This window comes from Papio anubis, chromosome 18 (assembly GCF_008728515.1).
Source record: "Papio anubis isolate 15944 chromosome 18, Panubis1.0, whole genome shotgun sequence".
NCBI lineage: Eukaryota > Metazoa > Chordata > Mammalia > Primates > Cercopithecidae > Papio > Papio anubis.
The window spans coordinates 17,059,334-17,073,954 of NC_044993.1; the positions used below are offsets into that span (position 1 = coordinate 17,059,334).

At 42.9% G+C, this 14,621-nt stretch overlaps 1 protein-coding gene across 2 annotated transcripts; it reads right to left on the reverse strand.

The window, feature by feature from the left end:
• Positions 1-4,596: 4,596 nt before the first annotated feature.
• On the reverse strand, positions 4,597-13,828 carry TAT (tyrosine aminotransferase). Of its 2 annotated transcripts, none has more exons than XM_009196827.3 (12): positions 13,725-13,828; positions 12,892-13,138; positions 12,632-12,736; positions 11,192-11,259; positions 10,181-10,339; positions 9,837-9,975; positions 9,273-9,325; positions 8,345-8,497; positions 7,932-8,060; positions 7,522-7,605; positions 6,382-6,480; positions 4,597-5,960 (listed from the first exon to the last, which is right to left on the reverse strand). In XM_009196827.3, the coding sequence occupies exons 2-12, from the start codon at positions 13,124-13,126 to the stop codon at positions 5,817-5,819; spliced, it is 1,368 nt and encodes a 455-aa protein (XP_009195091.2). In that variant the 5' UTR covers positions 13,127-13,138; positions 13,725-13,828; the 3' UTR covers positions 4,597-5,816. The 2 variants fall into 2 exon arrangements, with proteins under 2 accessions (XP_009195091.2, XP_003917192.2); XM_003917143.4 differs by having other exon boundaries at positions 4,597-5,957; positions 13,725-13,805.
• Between the last annotated feature and the right edge of the window lie 793 nt (positions 13,829-14,621).

Genomic DNA, 14,621 nt, shown 5'->3' on the forward strand with positions numbered 1-14,621 from the left:
TGTACAAATCGTTTTTGGTTTTTTTTCCCTGAGACACAGTCTCGTTCTGTTGCCCAGGCTGGAGTGCAGTGGCATGATTACAGCTCACTGCAGCCTCTGCTTCATGGGTTCAAGCAATTCTCCTGCCTCAGCCTCCTGAGTAGCTAGGATTACAGGTGTGCACCACCACGCCCAGCCAATTCTTATATTCTTAGTAGAGATAGGTATTCACCATGTTGGCCAGGCTGGTCTCAAACTCCTGACATCGTGATCCACCCGCCTTGTCCTCCCAAAGTGCTGGGACTACAGGCATGAGCGACCGCACCCAGCTGATTATACGAATCATTTACCTCCTTGGTTAGGTTTATTCCTAAGTATTTTATTCTTTTCGATGCTATCGTAAATGGAATTGTTTTCTTTTCTTTTTGTATTGTTCATTGTTAGTGTATAGAAAAGCAACTGACTTTTTCATATCAATTTTGTAATCTACAACTTTGCTGAACAGTTCTAACAGTTTTTGTGGAATCTTTAAGATTTCCTACATATAAGATAATGTCATCTGTGAACAAAGATAATTTTACTTCTTCCTTTCCAATTTGAATGCCTTTTATTTCTTTTTCTTGTCTAATTGTTCTGGCCACTACTTCCAATACTATGTTGAATTAAAGTGGTGAAAGTGGGCATCCATGCTTTTTTCCTGACCTTAGAACAAAAGATTTTAGTATTTCACCATTGAGTATGAAGCTCAATATAAGCTTTTCTTTTCCTTCCTTCCTTCCTTTCTTCCTTCCTTCCTTCTTTTCTTTCTTTCTTTTGAAATGGAGTCTTGCTCTGTCACCTAGGCTGGAGTGCAGTGACACAATCTCAGCTCACTACAGCCTCTCCCTACCGGGTTCAAGCAATTCTCCTGCCTCAGCCTCCCGAGTAGCTGGGACTACAAGCATGTGCCACCACGCCTGGCTAATTTTTGTATTTTTAGTAGAGATGGGGTTTTGCCATGTTGGCCAGGCTGGTCTTGAACTCCTGACCTCTGGTGATCCACCCACCTCGGCCTCCCAAAGTGCTGGGATTATAGGCGTGAGCCACATGCCTGGCTGATATAAGCTTTTCATAGATGGCCTTTATTATTATCTTGAGGTAGATTCCTTCTGTTTCTAGTTTGTTGAGTGTTTCCATCATGAAAATGTGTCAAATCTTGTCAACTAACTTTTCTACATCAGTTGAGATGATCATGTGGTTTTTGTCCTTTATTCTGTTAATGTGGCATATTATATTGATTGATTCTTATATGTTGCACCTCAGTAATAAATTCCACTTGGTGATGGTGTACAATGCTTGTAACGTACTGTTGAATTTGGTTTGCTAGTACCATGCTAATCTTCTCTGTATTGCTCCAATTTTAGCAGATGCACTGCCAAAGGGAAGACTCCCACAGCTTTACTTTTTAAATATGGTATAATGTAAACATACATTAAATTTAGGCTATCAAATGAGTTAACGACCAAGAATTCTTTTCTACATTTGAAACACACAAAAATTAAGACACAGATGTGCTATTGTCTGTTTATTGTTTTCTTTGAGGAATTGGGCATCACCTCCTATACTTCAGCCTTAATGTTAGCAAATGACTGACTGACTCTTTGGAAGGTGCTATGAAACAATTTGGCCTATAGAGAGCATCTGTATTTGCCGGTTCTATAATATTATATGAAACTTGTTTGTAAATAAACCTAAATTGTTTAAAATAAATAAGGATACAAATAATACGTACTGAGAATTCAGTTCTTTTCCAACATACGCAATAATTCAGACTTTAGGGTATGTAAAATACAACACCTCATGCAGAGTAATGTGCAGAATATGCGGAGTAACAAAAATTCTCTCCTTGACCAAACTCTAGCCAGTCTCCTCAGCCATTTGTGGACTAGGCCTCAACAGACTTGAACAAAACTCTAACACAGTCTCTAACAGTTCAAGGTAGCATCTCTAGGATGACTCCAGCCCCGCTTTAAAGGGCCTGCCTGAAAAAACTCAGGCTGCCAAAGGAATTTATTGTTCCAGCCTACACCTTAAGATATGGTCCCTGTCTCCCAGCCTCTGTGGGAGGATAACAGCCTAACTTCCAGAAACACCATTTAACAAACCCAGATGGGTTTCACGCGTACTAACCCGCACTTCGCACTTTTTGTAATGTTTCACTTCCCTCACTCTTCTGAGCGCCCCCTCATTCCTCTCCCCTTCCCTATTCCCCCACTTTTCCTTTAAAATCTGAGTAACATTTGTACAAATCAAAGTTAAGTTCAGTTCGTGCTGGACTCCTCCCTATTCCATTAGTATATTACTGGTTAAAACCTGTCCTAACCACTTCACTGTCCTGCTTTGTCTTTGACAAGAGTACGGGGGTGGATTTATTTTTCTGGCTGAGTAGAGATCCTAATGTCAGGCACTGCGGACGGTGAGGGCTACGATTCTTTGGAGAAAAGTTCCAGGGGTCTATACCATTGGAAACTAACACCAGCTAAAAGGATTTTCTGCTCTGCGTCACCACTCATGGAAGTTGCTGGTTCTGATCTAGAGCTGGGAGAGGTTAACAGGTGATTACAAAGCCGAGGATGTTTCGTCAACTTCCTGGAACAATTCCACCAGTCAAAGCCCAAACCGGGGGCAAAGGAGGAAAAGAAACTCGAAGCAGGGTGTGACCAGGGTAGACAGGCTGAAAAACGGAACAAAATGTAACATCCTAAGAGAAAGTAGGGGCGGAATAAAGGTACTAACCTTCGCCCGCAGCTCAAATTCTACGCCGGCGCCCGGAGCAGTGCCCTGTTGCCTAGCGACGGCGCATGCACACTGAGCAGCGCGAGCCTCTAAACACGCTTCCGCGCCTGCGCAGCCGCAGGTCGCCGGGATGCTGATGTCGGCCGGGGGCTTCTGTGAGGCGCTTGGTATCACTCCGTGTTGATACTCTCCAGTTACCCTGTAGGCGAGTCTCGGGCACAGAAAGAAAAGGTGAATTCGCAGCTGAGAGCCCTCCTCTCCGACCTTTTTTTTTTTTTTTTTGAGACGGAGTCCCTCTCTGTCACCCAGGCTGGAGTGCAGTGGCGCGATCTCGGTTCACTCAGATCTGCCTCCCGTGTTCAAGCGATTCTCCTGCCTCAGCCTTCTAAGTGATCAGCCCGCCTCGGCCTCCCAAAGTGCTGGGATTACAGGCATGAGCCACCGCGCCCGGCCGTCTCCGATCTTTACACGCATTCTTCGTGTTATCTGAAGACACTCTGACGCCACCACCCAAAGCAACTGGCAGTTGACTCTCGCGAATTTTAAGCTTGTGTGGGAAGCAGCCGCCGCCCGGTAGTTCCTTTTTTATCTAGAGACACCCGGGACGTGGGGGACACCCCAGCAATGCCATCCCTCCTTTGACCTCCATAGCGCGCAGAATTACAAAGTTCAGTAATAGTTGATTTGAAAAAAGGAAAAGTGCGTACACACACACACACACACACACTTACATAGGCACAGGATAATCGCAAAGTATAACCAGCAACTGATAACTGATTTCCTCAGGGGAGAAGAAAGTGGATGACTGAAGGACAGGAATGAGAAAGGACAGTTGCGTTTGTTTGTATCGTTTGAAATTGCCCAGTGTGCATGTGTTCTTTTTAAATGTTTGAAGAGCCATTGGCTCCCTTATCAAATTGTACATACCAAGGAAACTCAGGAATTTAAGAAGTCTCAGTAGAATTCTGTAATGCTGGGTAGAAGTTTCTGTACGTGTGAAGCTAAAAAGTCTTTTGTAAATCACGGAGTCTTCCTGTTTATTTCTGGTTAGAGATCTTTGGGAGCTTGGATGGAGGAACAGGAAAAGAGGAGCCTGGCTTTTTTGGAAAATTGGCAGCGGTGACATACGGGAAACTGAAATCTTTATCTCATCTCATCCTTTGTATATTCATTTTGGATTTGCTGAAGAAAATTAAAAGGTGAATTTTGCTGTGAGCTCAGTGAACTCAAACTTCAATTGAAAGGGAACATATGCTGTTTATTTTTGTGAAGGACATTAATTGGCAGGGTTGAGACCTGAAGTTCCTCTTTTAGATAAGGAAAATTTCCCTTGGTGAGAAATCTCTAGACTGGTTGTGATAGATTCCTAACCCCCAACCTTGAAAGGTAACTTAAGGCTCCCTACTCTAAGGGAAGGACTGAGGAAAATAATTAAACAGGCAACTGTGCCTACAAAGATTTGCAAAAAAAAAAAAAAAATAGGACACTTCTCATTCGTGGGGTCAAGCCAGAGGCATCAACTTTGTGACCTAGTGAGTGGTTAGTGGATCTAGGCAAGGGTAGTAACTTGGGACCAGAGATTAGGGATCCAAAAAGTTGAAAATTAAAGACAAAGGCCAGAGGTTATAACTTACTGCTTCTTAGTTTGCCTTGTTTGTAAGTAGGAAGCCAGAAGTTGAGCTCCCAAATAAAATGTTTTAGGAATTGTGTTTCTTAACTCCAAAAGCCAGTACATTTACGAAGAAGTAAATGAAACCTCATAGGTAATGAAACAATGAGACTGAGCAATGCCTGGGATTAGAAATTCCCAAACAGAGGAGAAAAAAACACATCACAGAAGAGTCATACTTAGTAAAGTTTATTAAAAAAAAAAAAAAAAAAGAAAAACAATAATTTATGCCCTCGGCAAAATAAAAGATCTCCTCAATATAAATGTTTCTTAGAAAATGTATGAAAAGATAATATAATATATATTAATAAATCAATATTAACATTACAGCAAAAGTAATAATCATATAACAATGACAAGTGAAGATATTTCTCGCCCTTACACAGTAGTATTTCTGGAAGGTCTCTGATTCCTGCTTGCTCTAGTACAGATGTGCTGTCACTTTAAGAAAGCCTGATGCCGCTAGGCGTGGTGGCTCTTGCCTGTAATCCTAGCACTTTGGGAGACCCAGGCGGGCAGATTGCCTGAGGTCAGGAGTTTGAGACCAGCCTGGCTAACATGGTAAAACCTTGTCTCTACTAAAAATACAAAAATTAGCTGGGCATGGTGGCACACGCCTGTAGTCCCAGCAACTCGGGAGGTTGAGGCAGGAGAATTGCTTGAACCCGGGAGGCGGAGCTTGCAGTGAGCAGAGATCGCACCACTGCACTCCAGCCTGGGTGACAGAGCAAGACTCTGTCTCCAAAAAAAGAAAAAAAAGAAAGCCTGATGCACACAAATCTAAATTTAGGAAGTCAATCAATTAAAGGATATTCATTTGCATCAAAATTCTTTACTCCCCCCAAAAATCAATAAAAAGTTAAAATAGCAACGTTTCCTAATGTGTTTAAAATGTAATTAACCAAATACATGGGTCCCCAACTTCTTTCCAGTTGTAATTCTATTGCATAAAGTGAGGTATACCTGAAGTGAGGCAATAAGAGCGTTGACCTTCAGACCTGCCTGGAGAGAGTATGTTCTTTCTTAGAGTCTGAGGAAATGGTTGGGGGCATAAGTTCTCTCAATATTTTTCTTTTCCCTCATCCTGAGCTCTTATTTTCTTGTCTCAACTGCTTTCTGGTAAACTTTGTTCACCTGGTACTTTCAAGAAAAAAAGGAGGAAATCTTACAACAGGGAAGCAGATTAATGAATTAGTGAGTCACTCCAGCAGCGCAGAGCAAGGGAGAATCTGGGATGTGATCGTACTTGGGGAAAAGCAGGAACAATCTTAAACTCTTGACATGGTGCATCTGAGGCCCCTCTCCAGTAGGGCCACCTGAGTCCCTGAGGAGCCGCAAGGCCTAGTCCAGCCCTCCCCAGATGGGACACATCCTCAGGAGAATGGATGCAGGCCTATTTATCACACTCCTCCTGGCTGCCTTCAGCACAGTGGTAGTGCTGCTCACAGAACTCCTGGATCCGGCTGCACGCCTCCAGCATCATCACCTTGGGGACTGTGATGACCACTCGGATGAAATTCGGGTACTCGAAGCACTGCTAAAAGAAAAGCCTGTTACTTTCAGAGCAATTGAGTCTGGTACTGGATGACCCTAAAATGGTCAGGACCCTGATCCACAAGAAGTGGTACCATTTCATCAGGGCCATCAGTTCATTCAGTTCCCATCACTGGAATGCTAAGTCAGCAACTGAGTTCTTTCATCTTAAAAGGACTTGTGGGACAGGCTCGATTTCCTCTCACCTAGAACGTTTGTTTACAACTTTTCTTCCCAATATGGATGGAATTATGACCAGGGGGAGAAGCAAATTTTAAATAGGCTCCATGAGACACATCAGTTTGAATCTTTTCAAATGAGAAGATATTTTGTTGGAGGAGAAAAGATCAGACTAAAAACCAGCTCAGAGCTTGCTCCTGGGGCTCTAGAAACTGTTGAGAATGTTGAGAGACACAAGCACCCACCGTTGCTGGGAGGCAGTGGACAGACTGCTCAGCAACTAACCGCTCCGTGAACTCCACATCGTTCTCAAATTCTGGGAAATGTTCCATCTCAATTCCAACCTATACCAACAGGAGGGAGAGGCCAACTTATCAGAAGGAGGGAGAACAGGCCAATTTCCTATGCCAGAAATTAAGATAGGGGCTACTTTAAAAGATGTCTTGGAACTGTACTACTGATCCCTGCTAAATAAGAGGGCTAATACTTACGGAATTTTTCTCAGGGAAGAGAGGATATATTTTTATTAATAATTTATTAAAGAGTTCCTTCCCAGACACTGATAAATAAAAGCTGGAAATAGAATGCTAGTATGTCTCAAAAGAGACACTATTGGCATTAGGGCCAAGCAATTCTTTATGGCATGAGACTAGCCCACCCATTGCAGGATATTTAACATCCCTGACCCACAAAATGGCAGCCCTAGTCATTCTGTAAACAAACAAAATTCCCGTGTATTCCCAGATACCCTTAGGGAACCAGTATCACTCCCAGTTGAGAATTACAATGGTATAAAAAGCCTCTTTTTTGTGTCTTAAATCTTCCCTGTATCTACATATATAAAATGATTCTCTGTACTGAAGAAATAAATCTTTTTTTTTCCTCATCTTTTCAGATGGGGTCTCACTCTGTCTCCCAGACTGGAGTGCAGTGGCACGATCAGGGCTCACTACAGCCTCGACCTCCCAGGCTCAAGTGGTTCTTCCATCTCAAGCCTCCTGAGGAGCTGGGACTACAGCAGTGTGCCACCACGCCCAGCTAATGTTTTTTATTTCTTGTAGAGACAATAGGGTTTCACCATGCTGCCCAGGCTGGTCTCTAACTCCTGTGCTCAAGTGATCCGTCCACCTTGGCCTCCCAAAGTGCTGGGATTGCAGGCGTGAGCCACCATGCCCTGCCTAATTCAGTCATTTAAAGAGTTTTATGAGAACTGATAGAGGCTAAATTACCTCAGTGGGACAATTCAGAATAAGACAACTCCTAAACTGCCTGGCCCAGGAGGCTGGCTGGTTGTCTTTGTACCCTGCGTAGTGGCAATTCTGCTGAATGACTGCACTTTGCCTTACAACATGCATAGATCTAGGGCCTGCCACCCACATACTCACCATGAGGTACATGGCCCCAGAAGGGCGGACTGGCCGGAGTCCAGGGATGGCAGCCAATGCCCCATAACAGAGATCAGCACTGGACTACAAGAGGAGGCAAGGAGAAATCAAGGCTCAAAATTTAAGTAAAAGACAAGTCATTAAAAACAGACCCCTCGTTGAAGACTGAGAATGTAGGTGTGATGTTCTGGCATAAGGAGTGAAAACGAAAAAGCTCTATCACTTGAAGCTTTTCACCAGGGGCAGAGAGAACGGCCGGAAGTGAGAAACATGTGGGTGGATGCTTACACCGATGCCATCTCCTAATATTGGAACGTGGCTCCAGAAAGGAGAACCAATTATTCCTAATTCCACAGGTGGCATTCTCTGACTTCCAAACTCCCAAAGTGGAGGGCAGGAGCTGCCCTTACCTTGAGGAAGCTCAGAGTGTTGTGGTAAAACTCTTCCGGGGTGCGACGTAGGATGCTTTTCAGAGCTCCCTGGACAATGGTACAGGGTCCCAAGATGCGCTGACTCAGCTTTGCCAGCCCATCTCGGATCTAAAAGACAGACACAAGAAACATGTTGTTTAGCTTTTCTTAAGCATCTCTGTCTTAGGATTTCTTGTTCTGACCTTTCTATCAGATTTTTAATATTGGGAAGTGATGGTGTCTAGTGGCGTTCTTAGATCAGACCGTCTGGGTTCATAGCCCAGCTCTGCCACACACCTGCTGTGTGACTGACAAGGAGAAAAAAAAGAAAAAAGCCTCCCTTGTCTCCACTGTGCTCACGAAGTAAATATATACCCTAAATTACACATACTCTTTCACCATATTGTTCTTACCTCATTGCCAAAAATGTCTCTTCGGTCATGAATGAGGATCCAGCCCATCCTCCAGCCAGGAACCAGCCAGCGCTTGGCCAGCCCTCCACAGGACAGGACGGGGACATCGGTGCTGAGGGTGGCCAGTGGTTCATATTTGCAATCCGAAAACACCTGAGAAGAAGTACTTGTTGTGGTTGTTTTCTTGTCTACTTCTCACTGCAATCCCAGATCCCATGCCTCCCACCCGTTTTCTTCTATCACTAGGGACAGGTCCTTGGATTAATGGGATCATCCCTACCCTGAAGCATGATTGGGATTGCAAGAGGCTTCAAAGGGGACTACACAAAGACATTTAATTTGGTATCTGGACTGGATTAAAGGAAGCCTAAAATAAGGAAACTGAACCTAGCCCAGTAATATTTACAACTCCATGAAGCTGACTCTATGAAATTCCTGTCTCTAGGAGTTAGAGATTTAAAATATGAGTCCACAATCTCTTATCTGAAATTCCTGGGGCCAGGTATGTTTCATAATCCAGAATGGTTTGGGCTTTAGAAAGGCCACGTAGCACATTTACCGTATGTTATGTAACACTCCCAGAGCTGTCTAGGATAGTAACCTGAATCAAGAATATTGACATTTCTGCCAATTTCCCCACACTCTTAACAAATATATAGATCCACAAGTGGGAAAAATAAAAATTTACAAATATCAGGTCAAATCAGGTTTTGCAACCAAATGAATTCCAAGAATGTTTGGATTTCCAAAGTTCTTTGGGTTTCGGAAAACTGGCTAAGGAGTTGTGGGTCTGTATATTTGTTAAAAGTGCAGGGATACCGATTTGCTGTAATGAAACAATTAGGAGTTGCTTCCGATTATTCCACTTCTAAAGTTTTCATAAAATAATTTGAGATTATTGTAGTGATATATCCTGATCAAGACTCACCATGTCTCCATAGATCTCATCAGCTAAGATGGGGACACACTGCCGTGCAGCCACTAAAAATAAAAGAAACATGCTGAAATCAGTTTTAATGTGAATTGCTTTATCATGTAATAGTCACATAATATCATGTAATTTCCCTATCCTGTAATATTAAGAAGTTACCATTCTTAAAGAGGAGGACAAAAAGCACAAAGTGCGCTTTGCATTTGATGTCTGTGTGTTTTGTCTTCCTATTTAAGAACTGTAAATTCTTAACATACTCTTCCAGAGTGCAGAGCCTGAATTCACCATTTAAGTAACTAGATATTTCAGACCCTATCTTCAACATGATGGGAGTGATGAAGAGGCAAGTATTATTTATTTTTCTCCTGGGAGTGATAAACAGACAAGTATTTCTTCATTTAGGCAAGCCCTATCACTCCTATCACACAGTATTGATGAGCGACGTCAGTGGAGCTCCCCACCTCCACCCCAGGCTTGGAACTTGACTGGTTTTTGTCATTTCACACAACAGCTGAAGGATTCTGTCCCCACCTCGTCCTCTGTGAAGTCTGCTGGACATACCTGCCAGAATCTTCTGAAGATGACGTTTGCTGAACACTGACCCACAGGGGTTTGATGGATTATTGACAATGAGACAAGCTGTCTTTTCATCAATCAGAGATTCCAGTTGTTTCAGGTCAATTTCCCAAGACTTCTCTGGCTGAAGAGAAAGAAAGGATGAGACTAAGATGATTTGGAAACATTTAGGGGGAATCCTCACTTATCTCAAGGGTCCCATGTAAGCAATAAAGTCTGTCTCTGGCTTCAACCACCACTTTGAGACCTTCCTCTGCTGAAGTAATGGTCATATACTTTTTACAGGGTAGTAACTGAGCATTTGAGTCTAAGATTAAAAAGTCATTTACCAACAAATTGTAGAGTTTGACCTCAATTCCCATAGATTCAGCCAGAGTCCTGTAGAGAGAGAAACCAGGTCTTGGAACCAGGATGTTTTGCCCTGGGTTGGCCAACACAGCTAGACACATTTCAATAGCTTGACTGCAGCCACTTGTCAGAATGACATCCTGTGAAGCAAAGAAAAGGTTAATTTCATTAGGGATTCCAACAGCAACAGGAGAAAAGAAGTTGTCAGGTGAGTGAATTGGGAGCAATTGTGAACTTCCTTTAACAAGTTGTAAGTAGTAGGAAATGTACTAAGCCAAAACCAAAAGAAATTTATATATGTTGATAACTATTGTTGAAATGTTGGCCACTTAAACAAATCACTTTAAAAAGGACAGGTTGGCTGTGACTCAGCAGACTTCCATGAGAGAGCATGCTGGCCTTGGACCTTTTTCGCCTGGTTATTTATATTTACTTTTGGCCAGAGATTTGAAGTCTGGCTCTTGTCTGACATACAGGGACAGACACATATTATGTTAGAAAATGCTGACCCCACACAGTAGACCATAGAGGGAAGGACATCATTTAAACTTGGCACTGCCATCAATTCAGTATGTCCTGGTACTTCTATCTTTCTCTCTAAATGACCTTACAGTAAATGAGAAAAGCTACAATTTTTTTTTTAAAGATCCTATTGGTAAAATTTTTTAAAATAATTTTTTGGTGTTTATGAGTTATTCTCAAATGATCTTTTACAGACAATCAAATATAGGTGCTCTCTGGATCCTTTCAGCCTCCTTGAGACAGACACCACATTAAGTTGTATGGGATGGTCATTCTCACACTGTAATGACATTAACTGTAATCACTGATTAGTGACCCCAACTCTATGAGAAGTCTTCAAATTGCTAAAGGGAAATTATTCTCAGCTTTTCCCCCTCTGACACCTGTACTTCTTGTGGAACAGAAACTAGGAAAAGAGGGGATAGTTTATCCTAAATTGCTTCAGAGCTGGTGTTTTGTATAAGGCTCACCTTAGCTTCTAGGGGTGCCTCGGGACAGTGGTAATAAGAAGCAATCTCCTCCCGACTAGACAGGAAGCCTGAAAGAAAAGAGTGGAAAGTGGAGCTTTTTTGGTTTTTAGAGACTGTGTCTCACTCTGTCACCCAGGCTTGGAGTGCAGTGGCACAGCCATAGCTCACTGCAGCCTCAAATTCCTGGGCTCAAGGGATCCTCCCACCTCAGCCTCCTGAGTAGCTGGGACTATAGTTGTGCACCCTCACACTCAGCTAATTTTTGAATTTTTTTTTTTTTTTTTTTTTTTTTGTAGAGACAGAATCTCCCTCTGTTGCCCAGGCTGATTTCAAACTCCTGGGCTCAGGGGCTTCTCCCACCTCAGCCTCCTGAAAGTGCTGGGATTACAGGGGTGAGCCACTGTGCCTGGCCAGAAGAGGAAGCTTTCATCCCTGAACTGACAGCTATGCCCTGGAGGTCCAGCATGGGTTTCAGGCTGCCTCTGCCTCTGCTCATAGGGCATTCTATTTAGTTCAGCTCTCACCCACTGTGGATAAAGGAGATTCACTTCACATTTTATGTTTCACAATTTTAGTATATGCACAAATTTATAAATTATAAGAAGGAAGAGCTCCCCAAATACTCTGTACCATCTTATTTCTGTGATTATGTTTTATTCTGTGTAAAATAAGGATTTCTATTATTCCTAAATCTTTTTTACGGACTGTATTTTTTAAGAAGTTGTAATCACTGGGTGCGGTGGCTCGTGCCTGTAATCCCAGCACTTTGGGGGGCTGAGGTGGGTGGATCACCTGAGGCCAGGAGATTGAGACCAGTCTGACCAACATGGAGAAACCCCATCTCTACTAAAATTACAAACATTAGCTGGGCATGGTGGTGCGTGCCTGTAATCCGAGCTACTCAGGAGGCTGAGGCAGGAGAATCGCTTGAACCCAGGAGGCGGAGGCTGCAGTGAGCCGAGATCGTGCTACTGCACTCCGCCTACAATTGCATTTCAGTGTGCTCAGGACCATAATGAAAATAGGCTTTCAATACACAGAGAAGCAGAAATGAAGCAAAGGAGCTATGTACACAGGGCAATAAGTAAATCCATTTAGGACCTAGAAGCTCAGCAAACACGAAGCTCCTGCCAGACTCAAGGCCTTCAAATTAGAATTAGTAATGATAGGACAGGCACTTTACTTGACAAATAAGTATGTTTGGGAGCCTACAGGGGAAGTGCCCATATGCTAAAGAAAGCCAGGAAAGAAGTTGGACCTTGATGCCTTGTATTTAAGCATTCCAAGACCCCTTTCCCAAATCCAAAGGGCCATGTAATCTTAGCCTCTCCTTAGGAATTATGCATCAGGAAGTGAAGAGAATTACTAGACATTTGGTCCTATTATTATAGCACTAAAGATTTGACAGCCACCAGGTATGGAGTGTCAGGAGGGGCTTACCGATGGATGGGGCGTAGCCATTATATTTGCCTGAGTCCAGCGCATCTTTCATTGCCTGGGTAACTTCAGGGTCTGTAGGCAGGTTTCCAAACACAGTAGGGTCCCCTTTTTATGGGAGGAAAAAACAAAAGGAGCCAAGAGGTTATTCTCCCATGTTCAGTACTTAGACTCACCCCCAACTCCCATCTTCTCCAACCAGCCTGTGAACATGAGAGTAGAGGGGGACAATGACAGCCCCTCAGTAGTGTCCCCCAACTCACCAATGGACAGAGAAATCATGGTTTTGTTTGGATTTGGTTTCACCTTCATGTTGTCCACAATGGCTCGGATGGGGTTGAAAGTTTTGTTGGCCATGTCTGAAGGCCTCACGGACCACCTGGTATTCCTGCCTTTCATTTTTCCCGGCACAGAGCTTCTCCCACCAACGTTGACATGCACATCCAGAATTGAGGGGAGGTTGCCTTTGCTGCTCATCTGAATCACGTATGGGTCCATCACTAGCGAAGCCTGCGAGGGGAAAGAAGGTCCCTGTGATGTTGAAAACATAGCACTGGGAGAGAGAGGAGCTACATTTGGACCTAAACATTGGAGTGACTTTACTAAAAGTGTCTTTCTAAACTCTCTCTTTTTTTTTTTTTTTTCTACTTTCTCTCATAAAGTAGCTTTACTATGAATGAGGGGAGTTTTAAGACTTTTTACTGAGATGGAAAATAAAGCAAGAACCCATCATACTTAAGTAGGATTTGCTACATGCATCTGCAATTCCTGTCAAAGCTTAGCCATGCTCTATGAGAAACCAAGAAGGAATAACATGAAAATTGTTCATCAATCAAAGAATAGGTGCTCCCTCCTTTCCATGCGAGCCTATCCAAGAAAATCTACCTAATGCTTCTTGTTATCTACAGAGAACCAGGAAGAACCACTCCATCTTGTTAGAAGTTCCATGTAAATATCATTGTTAGTAAAAGTAAAACCTTATCCCATAAGGATCCTACAGCCCTAGTTGGAAAAAGAAATCAATACACCAAAAAGAAAAAAGTGAACAGCCCAATCAGTCACCACTGCCTGATCAGCTTGGGCTTGAGATTTTTACCTTCCAAGTAAAGGAGAAAGCAGCCTCCAAGAAGTGAACCCTGAAAGCTCCCTTAGCTCTTCTTTGACAGGTTACAGTGGCAATGAACTCAGATGCAAATCCTGACTCCTGAAATAGTCTCCACAAACGGGCGTTGAGCCTGAAACTTTCATGCCATTGGTTGGGAATGAGAGCTCAGCAGCCAGCCCTCCCCTCAGCTTCTTTCCTCCTCTCCCCTCCTCATTGCCTCTTATCCCTAAGCCCACCTCTCACCCTCAAAGCAGGAATTTGTCCTCACTTCAAACATCTGGAATTCTCCTGTGTTAACTCTTTCTGGGCACTTGTTGAGATGATTTGAGTATATCTACTGTCAGAAGGTAGTTCTTATTACAGCTGATAGCTTTTATTAAATTTTTTTTATTGTTACAAAACAGCCTGTTAAAATTTTAACAGTACAGAAATATATAAAGTAAGAAGTAAGCATTCTTCCTTGCACCTGCTCCCTGTACACTTCATTCTCACTCCCAGGGGTAGAGGGTGGTAATGGTCAGGCTCTTTCTCTCCATTCAGAGATAGATACATTAGATATAGGTGCATAGATACATAATTTTATAGATTTCAAAACACAGATAGGATCGTGCTCTACACCTTGTTTGGCAACATTTTTTTTTTTTTCCACTTCCTACATCTTGGACACCCCTCCTTGTCAATCCACAAAGTTTTGCTCCAATCAGAACAAATTGGGCACTTAAGTTCCATTCAACAAATATCTGAAAAGCACAGGGTTTCCAAGGCAGCGGAAACCTGTGCAGTTTTATCCTTGCACTGCGCGTGAATTCTTCACTTACCTCCTATGGTTATTGGAAGAATTTAAAATGTCAGGTGCAATCTACACAAAACAAATTTGCTAAGCAAAAC

Coding starts and splice junctions, on each gene's coding strand:
- TAT (XM_009196827.3), bottom strand. CDS start 13,126: ATGGACCCATACGTGATTCAGATGAGCAGCAAAGGCAACCTCCCCTCA. Junction 9,976..10,180: donor TCAAACTCTACAATTTGTTG/GTAAATGACTTT, acceptor CTTTCTCTTCAG/CCAGAGAAGTCTTGGGAAAT. Junction 7,606..7,931: donor ACACTCTGAGCTTCCTCAAG/GTAAGGGCAGCT, acceptor CTCCTCTTGTAG/TCCAGTGCTGATCTCTGTTA.